General features: G+C 33.9%; 2 protein-coding genes and 1 long non-coding RNA gene across 6 annotated transcripts; 2 read left to right on the top strand and 1 right to left on the bottom strand.

Annotated features, from left to right (window-relative positions):
* Window positions 1-2,666: 2,666 nt before the first annotated feature.
* Window positions 2,667-10,196, bottom strand: LOC133701213 (uncharacterized). Of its 4 annotated transcripts, none has more exons than XR_009843525.1 (5): window positions 9,944-10,194; window positions 7,048-7,187; window positions 4,289-4,680; window positions 4,055-4,162; window positions 2,667-3,413 (listed from the first exon to the last, which is right to left on the bottom strand). It is a non-coding gene; the product is annotated as an uncharacterized LOC133701213 (long non-coding RNA). The 4 variants fall into 4 exon arrangements; XR_009843524.1 differs by having other exon boundaries at window positions 4,055-4,174; window positions 9,944-10,192; XR_009843523.1 differs by having other exon boundaries at window positions 4,055-4,680; window positions 9,944-10,196.
* On the top strand, window positions 3,077-4,903 carry LOC133701212 (transcription repressor MYB5-like). Its single transcript, XM_062125050.1, has 2 exons — window positions 3,077-3,402; window positions 3,985-4,903. Exons 1-2 carry the CDS (start codon window positions 3,077-3,079, stop codon window positions 4,634-4,636), a joined length of 978 nt encoding a protein of 325 aa, XP_061981034.1. The 3' UTR covers window positions 4,637-4,903.
* Window positions 10,197-11,163: 967 nt separating the features above from the next.
* LOC133700976 (uncharacterized) lies at window positions 11,164-14,650 on the top strand. Its single transcript, XM_062124721.1, has 8 exons — window positions 11,164-11,630; window positions 11,970-12,062; window positions 12,410-12,621; window positions 13,014-13,158; window positions 13,244-13,316; window positions 13,601-13,747; window positions 13,853-13,978; window positions 14,330-14,650. The coding sequence occupies exons 1-8, from the start codon at window positions 11,302-11,304 to the stop codon at window positions 14,417-14,419; spliced, it is 1,215 nt and encodes a 404-aa protein (XP_061980705.1). The 5' UTR covers window positions 11,164-11,301; the 3' UTR covers window positions 14,420-14,650.
* The last annotated feature ends 3,573 nt before the right edge of the window (window positions 14,651-18,223 follow it).

Genomic DNA, 18,223 nt, shown 5'->3' with positions numbered 1-18,223 from the left:
TCGATCGACATTGGACTTTAATTTTTCATTTTCAATCACGGTCATGGCCGCTAGCTTGTTTGCGGTCTCTACCACTGCTTTCTGCATGATTAATAAAGAAAACAGAGAAGGTTGTACTTAGGTTCAAAGTCTGTATTGTTTACAGAGTCCATGTCTCTATGATAGGTATCTACAGCTCAGGATTTTAGCAGCCCTTTTCAATGAATTGAAACCCAGCAGTTGATTTGATCGAAGGAAAACAAAACAAAAATGGGCAAACCTCAAATTACTCCCTGAAGACTTCATTGAAAATTAACGTCGACGTTTTCTACTTTTCTCATGCATGAATGTACACAGTTTCAACGGAATACACTTTCACACATATCAATGGGGACTAAATTGAAAGTTGTATTAATCTTTGATGACTTAATTGTGAAATATTTTAAGGTCTCAAATCAAAACCTCCATAAGCTGTGGAGTCGATTAGAAGTTTGGCAAATAGTAACAAGGTAGTATTTACCTTTATAGTAAATATTATTTTTTTTTGTTTAAGTTTGGCAAATAATTTAAAGTAATTTTTTTTTTTAAATCGTTTTTTTGTATTCTAGTTTTTTTTGTCATGGGCTGGGCTAATATTTAGGTGGGCCGACTTTTCTAACTTTAAAACTAATAGGTGACCACCATTTAAAAAAACTAAACTTTAGGTGGATCGAATTTGGGTAATATTTGCTAAATTGCTTGCCCGTACAAGACACTCTTCATCATACGATAGTGAAGTATATATACAGTGTTCGGCGTTTAGTATTTACTAATTTATAAGGAACACCAAACTTTTTAAGAATGATAGAGCAGGTTAAAATATAAATCTTTATTCGCAATTTTCTATGCAAATTAAATTGTATCATTGTTTTAAAATTTAGACTGAATTCAAGATTTAAATTAGTTTGAATTTAAAAAATTAATTAAAAAAAAAACTTGATTGACCTAGTAAAAACTTAGGTTAATTTAATTAATTTAAGTTGGACCGGTTAAAACCCGGTTATTAACCCATTAACTTTTTAATATAATTTATATTTTTTAATATATTATTAACCCATTATATTATTATATAAATAATATAATTTATATTATTTTTTAACATTATTTATACACACGCATGATGGATATGTGTATCTGATTCTGAATGGAACTTTCCTTTTTCATTCTATTGATCATCTACGTACCTGCAATGCTCCACGTACAGCCATCAATTCTGAAAATCTTTCATTAAGCCAGTCAATCTTGATTTTCACAGAGCAACAGGATTAAAGAAGATTTATAGTTTTGAAGATTAAAAATAGAAAAATTAAGATGAGAAGATGAGTTTCCCAGCCGTTTTCCAATTTGCTTTCTTCTCCTCTCGATCTCAATGGATAAGGCAAGATGGAAGAGTTCATGCCATTAATTAGCCTAATGGTGATGGGGAGGCATTTACGTACTTTTGTTCTGTTTTTAAAGCTTTCTTTCGTGCCACGCACCTTGCTTTTCCAGAAGGGTAGCGAAGTAGATTGTCTTGTTTCTCAGGAACTTTAAAAAAAGCAGATCACAAATATCAACCTCAACAGTATTTTCTTGCTGCATAAAAATCCTCATCTCTTTTAAAATCTAGCTAAGCTAGCAATGGTGTCCTGATCAGGTGGGCTCAGCATCACACTACCAACGTTTGCTACGTACAAACAAATAAACAATATTTACTACAATGTAGAAACAGACGCTAAATTGTGTATTTGCGGCAAGAATCACTGTAGCAAAACACAAAGGAGAAGTCAGAAGAGTTTCTATCAAGAGCTGAGCTCCTAAAGATGAGTGTCCGAGTGAACTTCTTCCATGAATTGCGTTTTGTGGCCATTCCTTTCCTGCTGCTTGTTGAACTACGTGCTAATCACATTCCCCCAAGCGAGCGAGAGTGGATCCACTCTCTCTCAGCACTCTCGAGTCTCATGATGACATCATGGGGAAAAAACTAAGATTTATATTTCAAAAAGCATCCTCTCTCTCTCTCTCTCTCTCTCTCTCTCTCTCTCTTTTCACTGTTTCTCTCCAATAAATGAAACCCACTTGCCTTGCTGTGATTAGTCAGAGGAAATGTCATGTAGTGGAGCTTAATTTAATTAAGCCTTTATTTATTTATTTATAGCACTGGCAATTTAAATTAATTTCTATATATTTATTTTTTTACAGTCCATGGGATACATTTAAATTTCCTCAAGAATTTAATCATGGGCATGTTGAGAGCGAATTAATAGTCTCCATGCATTTCTTAATTAAATCTTTATCCATTCATTCATTATTATTAAAATGAGAGCTTTTGACCTCTCTTTAGACTCATAAATTGAAGTTCCAAATCTAATTACCCTCATGATTAATTAATAATTTCCACAAATTAATAAGTCGTAAAATATAAGTGTATACATTTATTTCTTTTCTTTTCTTTTCTTTAATAATGAATTAATATTAGAAATAAATGAGGTTAGAGCCTATTCTATAAATTTTACAAGACAAGTTGCGAAATTTAATTAAATAAAAGATTTTAATCTTGATAATTACAACCGACCCGACCGATGTCAAAATTATAAATCTCCATGATTGTTGATAATATATATATATATATATATATATATTAATTGAAAATCAAAATACATGTAAAATAGCGTGAAAAATATTGTTGAATTAATATATTCACTCTCTCCAAGGAGAGTGACTATAAATCATTTTCCTCCCTTTCAATCCCAAATAAATCCAAACCATACAGTGTCTGATCCAAAAAGAAATAATAAAAATAAAAATAAAAATAAAAACCCACCGGCATTTACCTTACACAAACAAAACAAAAGGCAAGAGTTCCCATTTCCTTATCCTCCAATATCCCCAAGCTTCCCCTCCTTTCTAGCTATCAACCCTCAAATCTCATCACATCACTACACAACACATACACACACACGGCATCCTACCTAGATTCATATCCATATAGAACCAAAGAGAAATTAAAAAAGGTAGGTAGGTATATAAAGTTTACTTCAATCGACAGAGAGAACTTCAAGGTATCATATTATTCAACATGAGAAAGCCAACTTCATCTACAGCTACAGCTGAAGCAGCGGCAGCAGGACGAGGACCAGCGGCAAAATCTACTCCGTGTTGCATCAAGGTAGGGTTAAAGAGAGGACCATGGACACCTGAAGAAGATGAACTTCTAGCTAACTATATCAAGAAAGAAGGTGAAGGTCGGTGGCGAACTTTACCCAAGAAAGCTGGTCTTCTCCGCTGTGGCAAAAGCTGCCGTCTCCGCTGGATGAACTACCTCCGCCCTTCTGTTAAACGTGGCCAGATCTCCCCTGATGAAGAAGATCTCATTCTCCGCCTCCATCGCCTCCTAGGCAATAGGTACACACACACTGATCCACTCAGAAAAAAAAAATATGGTCAGTTAGTGTTCTTTCAATACAATCTCTCTATCTAGGTTTCTTTTAAATTCTTCGTTTCTGAGTTGGGTCTCTCTCTCTCTCTCTCTCTCTCTCTCTCTCTCTCTCTCTCTCTCATTTTGGTTTAGTTATCAGTATAGCTAGCTAGGTTTAGGGTTTCACTGTAAATATGCAGTAGCTTTTGCTCTCGTTTTAGGGTTCGGTTAATTAACATCCTAGCTAGGTTTTGATCTACGTATAGTTTACATTAAGTCTCTCTTCAATTGATTTGTTCTTCTTTAGATCTCTCTCTCTCTCTCTCTCTCTCTCTCTCTCTCTATATATATATATATATATATATATATATATATATATCAAATATATGAATCTTGTATCATCACTGATCTAGGGTTTAAATTGCAACTTCTTTGTTTGAAGATTTCTAATAATTCAGCTCGAAAGGAAATTTTTATGACTTTAATTTGAAAAAGAAATTGAGCTAGATCTTAGCTTGGATCACCAGCTACTTATGTTGATTTGATCAATATTGGATTGTTTTCTTTAGGTGGTCATTGATAGCTGGGAGAATCCCAGGGCGTACAGACAATGAGATAAAGAATTACTGGAACACTCACCTGAGTAAGAAGTTGATAAGCCAAGGAATTGATCCAAGAACCCACAAGCCTCTCATCAATCCTCAATCTTTTGATCAATCCAAACCTTCTTCGTCGAAAGCGAACCACCTGCAAGAAAGCCTAAAAGAGCCTATTAAGATTGCTTCTTCTGGTTTGGAAGAAACTACCAGTGGCAGTGCTCACATAATCAGCAACAAAGAGAATGGGTATTTTCAAAACAACAGTAATGCACACCTGGGTGATCAGTATCACACGGACCATTTTATTGCAAGTCGTGGCTACACAAGTTTGCTGAATTATGATGGTTCTTTTGGGACGGATTTGAGAGGTAATCAAAGGCTTGGTAATGGAGAAGCTGAAGATATCAATTCTGGCACCGAAGATGTGTTTTCCTTCCTCAATTCACTCATAAATGAGGAGGCTTTCCAACAACACCAGATCTTTAACGAGCCTAATGTGAATAGTGCACCAGCCAGTACAGATCCTTCGTTTCCAATTGCTGCCACAACATCATTTGGACTTAGTACTGGCTGGGAATCTACTCTCATGCCTTCTGCTCTTGATCAAAATGATTCGAAATAGGGTTTATGATCACCGTGTTGAGTAGTCTATCATAGTCATCTTTGCTTTTATCAAGACATGAAATTACACCTGGTAATCAGTTTACAAAAACTAAAAATCTAGGATTTGGTTTGTTATTTTATGTATTCTACATATCTACTGTTATTGTTTTACTTCAGCATCCTATTTATCATTTGCTGTTGTGTTGTATTGGTGAGAACATAAACTATTTTTTCCTGTATCCAAAATATTACCCAAGCAATGTATGAGATTATAGATTGGTGTGTATTTGGATGTGTTTTGTTTCATAATCATAGTTTTTATGATTGTAAGTCAGCTTATATCAAATCTCTCTCGAAATTAATTACATAGTAATATAGAAAATGTGTTCAAAGTTGTTACATTAGTTCTTGTTCAAATCAGAGAAAAAAAAAGGTACATGGTTCAAATAAATATTTTCATCATCTATACATGGATAGTACTGATATTAATTTAGATGTTTTGCTAGATATTGGAAGGTTTTATATTGATTGCATTTAATTTCCAATTCCTGATCTCGACATCATTTATTGTTGATCATAGATGGATAAACAAATGCCAAAATGAAATTAAATTTATATGTAGCAACTAAATTTATAATGGGAAATTAATTAAGAATATTAAGATCACCACAGCACAGTTAATAATCCCTTTGTATAATGGAAAAGACGGCATAAATGAAGCCTAATTCCTTGTCTCCAATTTTCTAACAAATGAACTAAGGATGGAGATGCAGTCCTGGGAAAATTACGATAAGAAAGTACTTAAATGCATGTGAAAATAGAAGTATTGCTCACTTTATTATGTTGCTGGAGCTTAATTAATTTGAACAGGAGGATAGGTATTTGAAGCTCGAAACTCCCAATCTCTCAAAATTGTGATCAGGTTCACATTTGCAAGCTCCAAACAAGTTGCTAAGATACTAATATTGTTTGACTCCCTCCTAGCTAGCACATGCACTTGAACTTTTCCTATGGTGCATGGTTCTTCAATAGAACCATAAGCAAATGTTGTGGATGGATTGCTATCATGAGATGCTCAGTGATAGTAATTAAAAAGCAGTTAATTTCTCTTGAATAATGAGACACGAACGAGGGACGACCTTGATGACTGGAGAGCACTTTCCATGTATATTATGCATGCATGGTCACATGTCACTCACAGTATCTTAATTTTGAAGAACACTTGTTTTTTTTCAACAAATACTGTTGTGGTAAGCTGTAACACTTTGTAAATTGGTTCTTGAGGTTTAAATTTCAGTATTATATCTACAATGGTTGATGAAATGTAATACAAAGATGTGGGCAAAAATGTATGTTCTTGTAATTGAAGGCATCATATATGCTAAGAACACGAAGAACCCAAAAAGACAAACAATGATTTTTTTTTTCTGGGTTACAAGAAGATGATTGTCGATATGATGGAAAACTAGAGCAATACTTTAGAAAGAAGATAGGCTGCTAGAAATGATTCTTGATGTTCAGAATCCTAATAATTAAGTTTAGGGTAATGCTAAGTAGCATGCATTACTAAAAAGGTTTATTGCTAATGTAATTAAGGAGAAGGCTCAAGCTAGCTAGCTTCTATTTCAGAGCAAATTGATCACTGATATCGCAGCTAGCATTACACATTCATGCATGCAATCAAACTTTCTGCTCACCTATCAATTATCGATGCTATGTATCTGTGTGTAAGAATGTATGTTAATTTGCAATCTTCAAAAGTCAAATCCATGTGATGATGGGCTTCCCATGCATGCAATTGCAGACTCACTTGATCCTCTACTTAATTTCTACGTACCGCAGTCTAATTGTTTCTGAATTGATTGACGTTTTGTGCATGCACGTGTCAAATAATTTGCACCCGTGCGTATATATACGGTCACACTTTCCTACGAAAGATGAGGCACGGTGAGGACCCGTACGTATTCAACTTGATATATATAATATATACTCTGATCATGGCCATTAAAGTTCTAGACATAATTCTATGTGTGTTTTTATCTATATTTACTTTATATCTTATTCAAATTCAATAACTTATTATCATATATATTGGTGTAATTATTCAAAAGACTCCTCAATGTTTTATTATCTAGCTTAATTAACACACTTTTTTTCCTTTTTAAAATAATGTATAAAGCTCAGAACATGACAAATATCCTTACCATATATTAAATGAAAATGAATTTTCTAAGATTAAAAATTATGCATTCTTTAACATGCATGTGAGTTGTTCTTCCACATTAAATTTACTCAAGGATCCTTAAGACCAATCAGTGATGTTAATCTAATAAAAGATCATCGTGTTCATCTCAGATAAAAATAAACTTCAAAGTACTTTGCTTACTTGAAATTAATACACAAGCATTTAGGGTCTAATAAACCACTTACTAGTTGGGTAATATACTCAGGGTGTAGCTTAACTTGTCAGGTTTTGAGCTTGCTTTCCAGAAGTCTATAAAAGTAATCGAGATATACACAAGCTGACCTGGATACCGATGTTAATCTAAAAAAAATAAACTCAAAGCCTCCTGAAAACATCAAGAAAAAACACATATAAATCATTAGATTGACTGATCTTGTACGAGGATTAAATTTTAAAAAATCACAAATTTATTAAAAGAAACTCTTATTATCTCAATGCTAATCATCAACTAAAAACACGATGAGGAAACCAACACTCAATTTCATGCACGAGCACAAACGATGGAGGACTTGCAAACTTTCGTTTGTAATTGGACCAGCAATCCGGAGTCTACTTCGTTCTTTTTTTAATTTCATGGGCTTGAGTGTGGGCCTGGTCGAAGCCAGCCCAGACTCAACTGAGATGTTGTTTCCTAGCTAACAAACAACCTCGAGGCCAGCTTCAAGTCAAAAGCCCGCCCCAGTTATTATTATTATTTTTTTATAAATTAATGTGGATTGACCCATAAACGTTGTATCAGGTGGACTCGAGTTTACAAACTAACCATGATGGTAAGAAGAAAACGAGGCAGGTAGTCACGTTGGTAGTTGGAGACAGGTTCCTACCCCACCCCCTCTTAACGTTATATAATTTCTTCTTTTTTTTTTCTTTTCTTTTTGAAGCATACCAATAATTGAGTTTAGCATCTCCATCTTAAATTAACGATTAGTTAAATATGTCATAAATTAAACCAACAATCAGACCATACTCACAGCAAAACTTTACTAATACTTTTAATAAAACCATTTTTCAAGTCGGGGATTATTTGTTAGAGGGTATTTAGAAGTGTGGTCGAGATTTTCGCTTGAAAATACATCCAAATAAAATATTTTTTAAATAATATTTTTGATATTAGCACATTAAAATAATCCAAAAAAATTAAAAAAAATGTTTAAAAGCACAAAAAATTAAGTTTTCATGAAAAACATGTTTAATCTCAATACCAATTATCTTTATAGCATTTAAAGGAAAAGAGATCTGATTTTAATATACACCCTTGTAAAAATAATAATAATGATTAAATTCAACAACTATAGTAAAATAAGGCGACTGACTTAATTAACCATCTTCGACAGAAAATATAAATAAATTCTAACCTTAATATCATTAGCAATACATTAAAGTCTTATTCCTACCTTTGCCATTTTACGTTTGAGTAATAAGAACCATGGTTATGAAACTTTGTGCAACTATTGACTCAATCCCAAGGTTTGGAACATGAAATGGACGGATCTTGTTGTTTTCAAATTTTTTATAGTTAAATTAATTTCACTTTTATTTTAACTTAGAGAGCGCTGATTAATCGAATTAATCGTATTTAATTCAGAATAAAATCAAGCTTGAGCTAGATTTTAAATCAATAAAACTAATCAACCAGGCCGAGTTGTTAGTATTGTTAGATTATAAAAGCAAGTGAATTGATATCCACAGGACTCGATCGTATCCGAACCTCAACTCTAGCTAGCTACCAGTCTTCTATTACAGCATATCGGATTGTTAGCTGCATGGTTGACTTGATGCTCAAACTAATTAGAGCAGGCCATGGTGCGGTTTCGTTGACCATTTATTTTCTTGGTATTTACGTCGTCCATAAAAACATAAATGCATCAACTTTCCTAGGATTCCAAAAGTTACTTTCTCATAGCCATTAAACTGATTACACAGAAAGAGAGAAGAACAATAATCAAAGTATTAAATACCTTTAAAAAATAAAAAACAAAATCAAGAACTAATCATAACTTGAAAATCTTTTCTTATTAATCCACAAAGCTAGAAAATAAACCAAAAAGTGAAATTGACAAGAACTAAAACCATACAACTAATTTTATTTTTTTATGACTTTTGCTCCGACCTAGATCTCTAAAGTTCACTCAAAATTATTTGTGCCTGTTTGGCACGGTGGTTAAATCGTTATCTTGTTATTTTATGAATATTTAAAATGTTTTTTAATATTTTTAGATGATTTTAATATGCTGATATCTAAAAAAATTATAGAAATAAAAAAAATATTATTTTAATAAAATTTTAATTATTTTTTAAATTAATCTCTATCACACTCTTAAACCGATAATTCATTCAAATGGTTGCAATTTAATGTCTTAGCACGCAATGTAATTAAAGAAGTATCGTTACGATCCAAAATCCATTGAGGTGATTTGTGAGGGTCAAAGGGCTTTGGATAAATTACTGCAATTTTTATGGTAAAATGCACGAAATAGTTAAGATCTATAATATTGTCTAGATATTATTTTTATTTTCCAAACAAGTATACTCAAGATACTAACTTGAACCATACGTTACACGAGCATGGACCTAGTGGACTCCTCCAACCTAACCTTCTTGACCTACCATGTAAAATCACAAATTAAGCTACAATGCCCGCACAATGGGTTAATCCATGATAAATGTTTGAGCTTTAATTTATGTTAGTTTTTCTGATCTTCCATCTTCAATTGATCATTAGTAATCTTTTTTCTTGCATGAGAATTTAGTTGATGGTTTAAACAAAATCAAGAGAGACAAAATGCCAGCATGTTCATGTTCAAGTTCAGGCCTTCAATTTTGGCACGACAGGCCGCTGGCCAAGAGTGCTTTAACATGGAAAACAAAGCATTAATTTCCTATCAGAAACAAGCAAGGATACACAAACGTATGAAAACTTTTACATTAATCAATAAGCAAATCCTTCATGAAATAACAACCATGGCCATCAATAGCTTAGATAAGTCAATTAACAACTGAGAAAAGCATGAAGAAAAGCAAGAAACGGACCAAGGGCAATAGCCAGAAGTAATCAAGAGGAGCCAGGAAGGAAGGACTTACCGGGTATGTGCCACGAAAAAGGGACCATTTTAAAAGGCCAAGGAAGTATTTGAACCTTTTTGTAAAATGCGTTTTGGTATAGGATGGAGGAATGATCATATGGGGTCATGATGAAAATCTTTTTTGGGAGAAAGAAAAGGTTGAGAGTTCTCGCGATGTTCATGTAAGAAAGTAGCAGAGTCCTGTTTTCAAAATAAGTAGTCACTCTCTCTTTATACGAAGAGCCAGGCAAATTGGGCCTTGTAGGAGGGAGGGGATTGGTTTGTTTTGACCAGTAGATCTGTGAATAGTTTTTGGTGGGTTTACTAGCAGAGCAGGTAATGGCCAATAGGGACTAACCAAACGTTCCAAAGAGAAAGGGTCAGATTTTGTTAGACAGACCAACCTTTCCTTGCCATGATCACCATGCATTCCCGAGTGCGTATCAGGCATCAGCCTAAGGGTCAATGGGATCCTATTTTGAATTCTGTGCATGCTTAAACGCTTGAGCCCCCCCCCCTCCTCATCTGGTGTGTTGTTGTGACTCAATCTACAGTGATAACAAAGAAATTGGGATTTATTAAACCTAATTTGAATAGTTCTTGAGGTCAATAATCTTAATCACCTCAGATATAATTCCTTTTGGATTCAAATTGATAGCATACAACATTGAGATAATTTAAGGATGAGAAAATCTTTTGTGACGACTCATGATTTTTAAAGTGGCTATGTTTTCTCTTTTATACGTTTGTGGCTATATATAGTGGGGAAGAATTGGCATAACCAATGCCGGTGAAGTTTGATGAGAGTGAGATTTTTATGAACTGTTTTCAATGCTACGAAAACACTAAAGAAAAGACCGAAGAATTTGCTAATGAAAGCCATTAAAAATTCACTCTATATGTGCTTCGCTAGTCATGTAATTATCATGCTCGGTAATATTGTCGAACACTTTGATAGCATACTTGAGAATGAATTCTTGAGGGTAAGGTAGCCAATAATATTGCTTGCTGAAGAGACAGCAGGCCCCCGTATGCCTCCATCTCTGTTTTTTGAGAATTGCTGCAAGAGAAAAAGCGTGCCTTTTCCTGCACAATTTGCTAAATATTTGTCGGGCTGGATAAAATATAAATATCGGTTGGACCAGTGGTCCGGCTGGGACCTTGCTCTCCAATACAATTCTGTTAGTGGGACCCACAAATTGCCACATAAGACCACGGGATGCTTGGCTACGTGGACAAAGACCAAGCATGTAACGTGAAACGGTTTTAACCACTCGAATCTCTAACAGGTCTCTCTCGTCTGAAATCTCTCAACTCCGTTGAAGAAGCTTCTTCTCTCTATCTCTGAACCTTGTCTCTCCCATCTTCATCAAGCAAATGGCAAGCACCACTTCTCTAACACTACCCTCGACAAAACTAGAACTCCCATTTCTATCCCCACAAAGAAAAAACTGTAGCAGGAGCTTCAGTACTACAACAACAGTGTCATCACCAGTCCTCCGGCCTCCCCCTTTCACCAATAAAATCCATTTTCATAGTAACTCCAGCAGTGTTTCTCATTCAATTTTGAAAATTCCTGGTCTTCAATCAAATGGGTTTTCTGTACATTCCTCTTCGAGTGATTATTCAGTCAATAACGGTCAAATTGACGTGGAGAATAGCAGTTCATCAAATGATGGAGCCAATGAAACTCCAGTCCAAAGCAGGTTTGTTCATTGTTTCACATTCTTGTGCTTAATTATCCTTACTGTGTGAAATGGAAGATATGACCTGTTTAATTCATCAAGAGATTGATTATGTTGCTTTATGCAGTAAATTGATTGATTTGAGAGATTAAGAAGCTGCATGTATTTTCTTTTTGTTAGTTTTGAATAGTCAAATTGCTTCTGAGCATTTGTCTTGTTACATAAATAAAAATATATTTATTTCCGCTTAAATATTTTCTTATGAACGTGTTAAGCTATGAAATTGTTGGTGTTAGCTTGAATGCAAGAACTTTGTCTTTCTTATGGTGTAATTAATGCAATTAATTTTCTCCATTGCAGTATTTGGAGCTGGAAGGGTTATTCTATTCGCTATCAGTATGCTGGGAACAGAGGCCCTGCTCTAGTATTAGTCCATGGTTTTGGAGCAAACAGGTCTACATCATTGACATTTGCTTCTCATTAGCAGACAACTAATTGATATAGGTATTAAATGTACTGATTGCTCTACATCATTGACATCATTTGATAAAATATAGGACCGTTGAGAATGTTTTCTTCCTGAAGAACTGTGAACAGACTGAAGGCTCTATCTGTTTTGAGCTTCTAACATATCTTGAAATCCAAATGCTTCCATAGGAAAGAAAGAAATTTAACAAAATTATGCACATTTTTCATTGTATACTTGGTGATATTGTGTATAAGTTTTCTCTCTCTCTGATCTCTTTGTTTTTGAACTCAATGTTTTAGGTCATTTCTCCTAACTGACTTCTTCCTTACAGTGACCATTGGAGGAAAAATATTCCAGTTCTCGCAAAATCTCACAGGGTATATTCAATTGATCTTATTGGTTATGGATACTCGGATAAACCAAATCCTCGTGAATTTGGAGATAAATCCTTTTATACATTTGAGACGTGGGCTACCCAGCTAAATGACTTTTGTGTCGATGTAGTCAAAGATGAGGCTTTCTTCATATGCAATTCCATAGGAGGTAATCATCTTTTGGATGTTTTGGTTACGTAAGTGAATGCAGAGGGATTTCTGTATTAGTTTTGTATTTGATTTGAAAACAAATTGAAATTAACATGCATTTCCCCATTTATTGCCTCATTGTAGTGCTGGTACACTTTAATATCTACCTGGAAATTTTTGGCAAATGTTTGCTTTTTAAATACAGTGAGATGATTCCTTGGAAATTCAAACGATCATAATTTTTGCATCTTAATGTTTCTGGTCTTTATTGCCTCATTGTAGTGCTGGTACACTTTAATATCTACCTGGAAATTTTTGGCAAATGTTTGCTTTTTAAATACAGTGAGATGATTCCTTGGAAATTCAAACGATCATAATTTTTGCATCTTAATGTTTCTGGTCTTTATGCAGGAGTTGTTGGTCTTCAGGCAGCAGTTATTGACTCGCAGATCTGTAAAGGCATTATGTTGTTAAATATATCTTTGCGTTTGCTTCACATTAAAAAGCAGCCATGGTTTGGAAGGCCTTTTATCAGATCATTCCAAAGTTTGCTGAGGTAAACAGGTTGCGGTTTCTTTCGATAGTCAGACAATTTTTAACTTGCCATCTTTAACTTTGAGATATCCATGCTGTTTTTGCAGGAATACTGCTTTGGGAAAATCTTTCTTCAAATCAGTAGCCTCGTCAGAGTCTGTAAGAAGCATTCTGTGTCAGGTGCTCTTTTGTGGCATGCTAAGTATTTTTCTTTTACCTCTCTTTGGAAACAGCATTTATAAGCATGAAGGATTAATACAAAGAAGGATATGGAGTATGGAACTGAAATTTGTAAATTGTCTTTAGGTGTGTTTATAATAATATTTTCTTCAATGAGGAATCACAGCTTGCGATATTGGATACTATCATAATTGATTTGGGAACTCATTTAAAGCCACAGCAGTCCATCTATAATTTGAGGTTGAGAAGGAAGGATTAAACGCTGCTTGTATTTTGCATTTCAGTGTTATCATGATACCTCCCAGGTGACAGAGGAACTTGTACAGAAGATCCTTCTTCCAGGACTCGAGCCAGGTGCCGCAGATGTATTTCTTGAGTTTATTTGTTACTCAGGGGGTCCCCTTCCTGAGGAGTTACTGCCTCAGGTGAAGGTCAGTCTCATAAACTAAATCCACGCATGTCAGCTGCAGTTTCTTGGCTAGTGGAAACATACGGTGATGTCAAATTGTGCTTCATGTTTTTTTTTTTTTTTACAGTGTCCTGTTTTGATAGTTTGGGGTGACAAGGATCCATGGGAACCCATTGAACTCGGAAGAGGCTTTATAAATTTCGACTCTGTAGAGGATTTCGTTACCCTCCCTAATGTTGGCCACTGCCCTCAGGTCTCTCTCTCTCTCTCTCTTTCTCTCTCAAAATGCACACACACTCACAAGCATATGCACCTGCGCACTGTGCATGCGTGGCCAGTGCTTTAAGTGTTGTTCTGGTGCTGCATTTCCTGGACATTTTGGACTTCAATGTGCAAAAAATTGCTCTCAACTGTGCAAACCTGGACTGTACGTGGAAATTTAAAAATATTGTGTCCTGTGTTTTTCTTGACTGAAACATTACAATTAGAGAGCATGTTCTAGCTTTTCTAAAGAAGCAACAATCACATTACGCAACTATGGATGGTTCTTTATGTGGGTTTTTGTGCTAAGATCTGACAACATCTTTCCTTGATGTTCATGAAGGATGAAGCACCTCATCTTGTGAACCCACTTGTGGAGTCATTTGTAGCACGCCATTCAACACCCGCGGCAAGCGTTTCAACTGTCATCTGATAAATTGGCTGGTTCAAGTTCATAGTTGCCACTTGATCTACCACACAGGTCAATGATTTCCTTTCTCAAGGCTGTTTATAAACAAAATATTCTTTAGTTTAATGCTTCCGTATGCAATGCTTCATTCAAGTTGGTTCTCTCTAAGAATCTTATTTTTTTTCCTATTTCTGTAACCTATAGTACCTGTTATAGCAAGAGCAATTGCAATTGTTTAGGTTTAATTTTGTTCAATTGATTATCTGAACTATAAATTGTTATAATGCATAATACAATATGTTCACTAAAATAAAAAATAATTCATGCAAGTAGAATAAAAATTAAACTTTTTTTAAAAGCAAGCAACTACAGCATGCATACAAACTTAAAACAAGATGAATTATACAATTTCTTATTGCTTAAAGATGCATGTAAAGGAAGTAACATATCATATTTAATAGATTATTTAGTAACATTTACTTGTTGAAGCATTTATAATCTGATTTAGATAGAAATTTTCTTGTTGTTAAGTATCTATACCTTCTTCTTAAACTTCATTGCTCGTCAATTAGTGTCTACAGATCGAATAAAATCAGCCTCTTATAATTCCAACACCACCACCTTGATCAATTGCACTCTTTATTAGGATCTATGAACCAAGAAGACAAACTCAAAAACTCTTATTGAAAAACTATACCCAAGGTCTAGAACGAGTGAAGAAAATCAAAGCAGAAAATGTTGGAAATAAGGTAGAAAAGGTGCTGTTAGGTTAGGCGTGTAGAACCTCTCTCCTTCAACCCTTTTTAAATTGATTTTTGAAACAAGAATTGATGTAGAATTAATTCTAGTAATTATTGGAATTAAATCTTGTCATTTTGCCTTGAGTACCGGTTATAAAAAGAATAAAAAAACCATAGTTTTTTTTTTTTGCTTTAAAATCTAGATGCTTTTCATTGAAAATAAACTATTCAGAGAATGCAAGTTAAATCAAGTCCAACACTGATTTGCATTTATCTTCAATTTTTAATATTAGTTTCCTCATCACTTAACTCCAAACCTTGAAGAAACAAGGTTAGAAAACCACATATTTAGCAACACTTTTCCCTGAAACAAAACCAAACCTTGCTAGAAGACAGGATAATCGTATAGGCTTTAAATAATTTCGTGTTAGCTACTAGTTCACCAACAATAGCATGGCAATTATGATGTTGAATCCATCTACAAGTACACCAACAAATCAGTGATATATGGCCTTAATTTAATTTGTAGGTCATCATCCTTCAATGCATGCTCTTTACGAGTATACAAACACAGAAAATGGAACATGTTTTGAGATTTTGTTGGCATTAGAAGATCCAGTCTCTCATGTCCAACACCAACGAGAATCCCTAAACTCTTAAACTGTATTTAGGACCGATTCTTTATGTTCCTGTTGAAGATGCTGGGTCCATATGTAGACATGAAGATCTGAACCAGGAGGGGAAATTGCAAGGGCATGAAATGAGTGATTGGGACAGTAGCAAGCAAACTAAGTGGGATGATAACCTCTGCCATTCCATTAAGAGTAATTATAAGAGCAGCGCGCAGAAGGCGACCATCATGTTTGCAAGAGAAACGAAAGTGCGGAGAGGCCGATTATCAACTTTCTGGGCAAGGATTCGAGGAAATCATGCTCTCCATAACTAGATGTGAGGATTCCCAAAAACGTTACAACTGAAGCAGATGAAGCAAAGAGAGAAATTGCATCCGAAATTATAAAAAGTCTTGAAGGTCTCCTAATAGTAAGAAAAGATGTGGGACTAAAATGTACTCTCCAAACAACTTGCAAAGCCATCACCTATGTTATACATGATTTTCACTTCAGTCCTCTGTCTTGCAATTCAACCCTTCCTCACAAAAAAAAATGCAATTTGGTACTAATTTGAGCTCAAAAGAGCTCAATTGTACAAGATAAGAATTTAAGGACCAAATTGTAAATGTTTAAAAAATCAATGCTCCAATGCACAACGCGTGTTTCGCGAGAGAATGAATAGTGTTTTGTGCTACAGTAAAAGCACTCCCCCTTCTAGTTTCTTTTAATTTTAATTCTATCAGCCACTGCTCAGGAGCTTTCAATTGAAAACTGAAAAACTATGAGTTCACTTAGACTTTACAAGACTTTACAAGAGTTCCCCCGAACGTCCGTCCAGAGAAAGATGGTAAAACAAAACACTTTTTCTCCAAACAGGTTGGTTCATAGAAGAAAGCTAGCAGTGAGAGGATGCAGCGGTCAAGAATCTGAAAAGAAGACAGGAAGCCTAAGTTTCTCATTGACTCTTGAAGAAGCTGGTCGGTCTAGTTGAAATATCCGGCTTAAGCACCCATGAAAGGCTCTTATGCCGTTTTAGGATAATATTATCCCATGGATCATAAGCCAACAGATAGTTTTTCATGCAGGAACTCCAACACTCATAGTTGCCAGATCCCAGCAATATTTGGGGAACAATTGCACTTGCCATGTGTATTTATAATCCATATGTCGCAGCTCGATGGAAGTCGTGGTACGGAGGGGTCAAAACATATATCATGAAAAATTAATTAGAGAAAACTAGAAATTTTAAAAATAAACCTTGATTCCAGATATTCAGATAGATAAAGAGTTAATTGTGATTAACCCTTAAAACATTTTTTTTAATTAAATATTATCTTTACCACCAAGTATTTTCTCTTAAATTTATGTTTTTAATCTTCATAAATTATCCTAATTATTTTTAGCTTATATTTTTTATTTCTTATTTTTTTGGAAAGTTCAACATCGGTTTTTAGATCCGTCTTTAAAAATAAAAAATTCATCAAAGATACAGTCATTAAATCTTAAAACAAATCTCGTTAAGATTGCTAAAAAAGCAAATGAGTGTAAATCGTGTTTAATTTTGAATCTGGATATCAGTCCCTTTTTAAAAAGGAAATGTACAAAAAAAGAAAAAGAAAAAAGAAACTAATGTAAATGTAAAATGACAGTTTTTGCCGTTGTCTATTTACTTTCGAAAAAAAAACGTGTTTTTTTTTTTATGTAGACCCCATAAACTAATTTATTTGAGCAAGTTTTAAAAAACTTAATAATTTTTTTTTGTTTTAAAAAATAAAGAATAACAAGAGAGTATTTTTATTTAAATACTACCACCAAATAAAAAGTCATTAGCTAAATGACCTGTGTGAAAGTCACGTGTCAAATATTTTTATTTTTTATAAAAAATTATATGTGCGGACTTTTTCAATGTATTTTGATAGTTCAAAAAATATAACAAATCAAAAAGTTTGTACACACATGTAATCAAATAAACTAAGAATTATATTCGTTAATAAATCAATAAAAAATCATTAATAACACTTATAAACAAAACTTGAAAAACCAAGAGATAAATGTAGATTAAGATATTGAATCTTGAAAAATAAAACATTAAATTGATTGAATAAAAAAAAGAATAACATGTAAGGCTACACATATTAAGAATATCATCTAAAAATAAATATATTTTATTTTAAAAAACATAATTTATTTATATAAAAGATAAAAACAAAACCATAAATGAACTAGAAAAACAATTCTAAAAATTAAACACATAACAAAAAAATCAATAATTTTTTAAAAAGGCCCCTACAAAATAAAAGAGAGGAGGTGTTGTTTATTTTTTTGTTTTTAGTTTTTTAACCGGTCAGGTCACTTTATTTCTTTTCAATTGCATTCTGTAAAGTTATATTTTCATGGCAGTCATAGTTATCAAACCCGGCCTAGAGATTGACCTAGTTAAGGGGTCGTGTTTCGAGTTATACAGGTTGACTTGGGTC

The sequence above is a fragment of the Populus nigra genome, chromosome 8, assembly GCF_951802175.1.
Source record: "Populus nigra chromosome 8, ddPopNigr1.1, whole genome shotgun sequence".
Lineage (NCBI taxonomy): Eukaryota > Viridiplantae > Streptophyta > Magnoliopsida > Malpighiales > Salicaceae > Populus > Populus nigra.
This window is presented reverse-complemented; position numbering and strand designations above follow the sequence as displayed.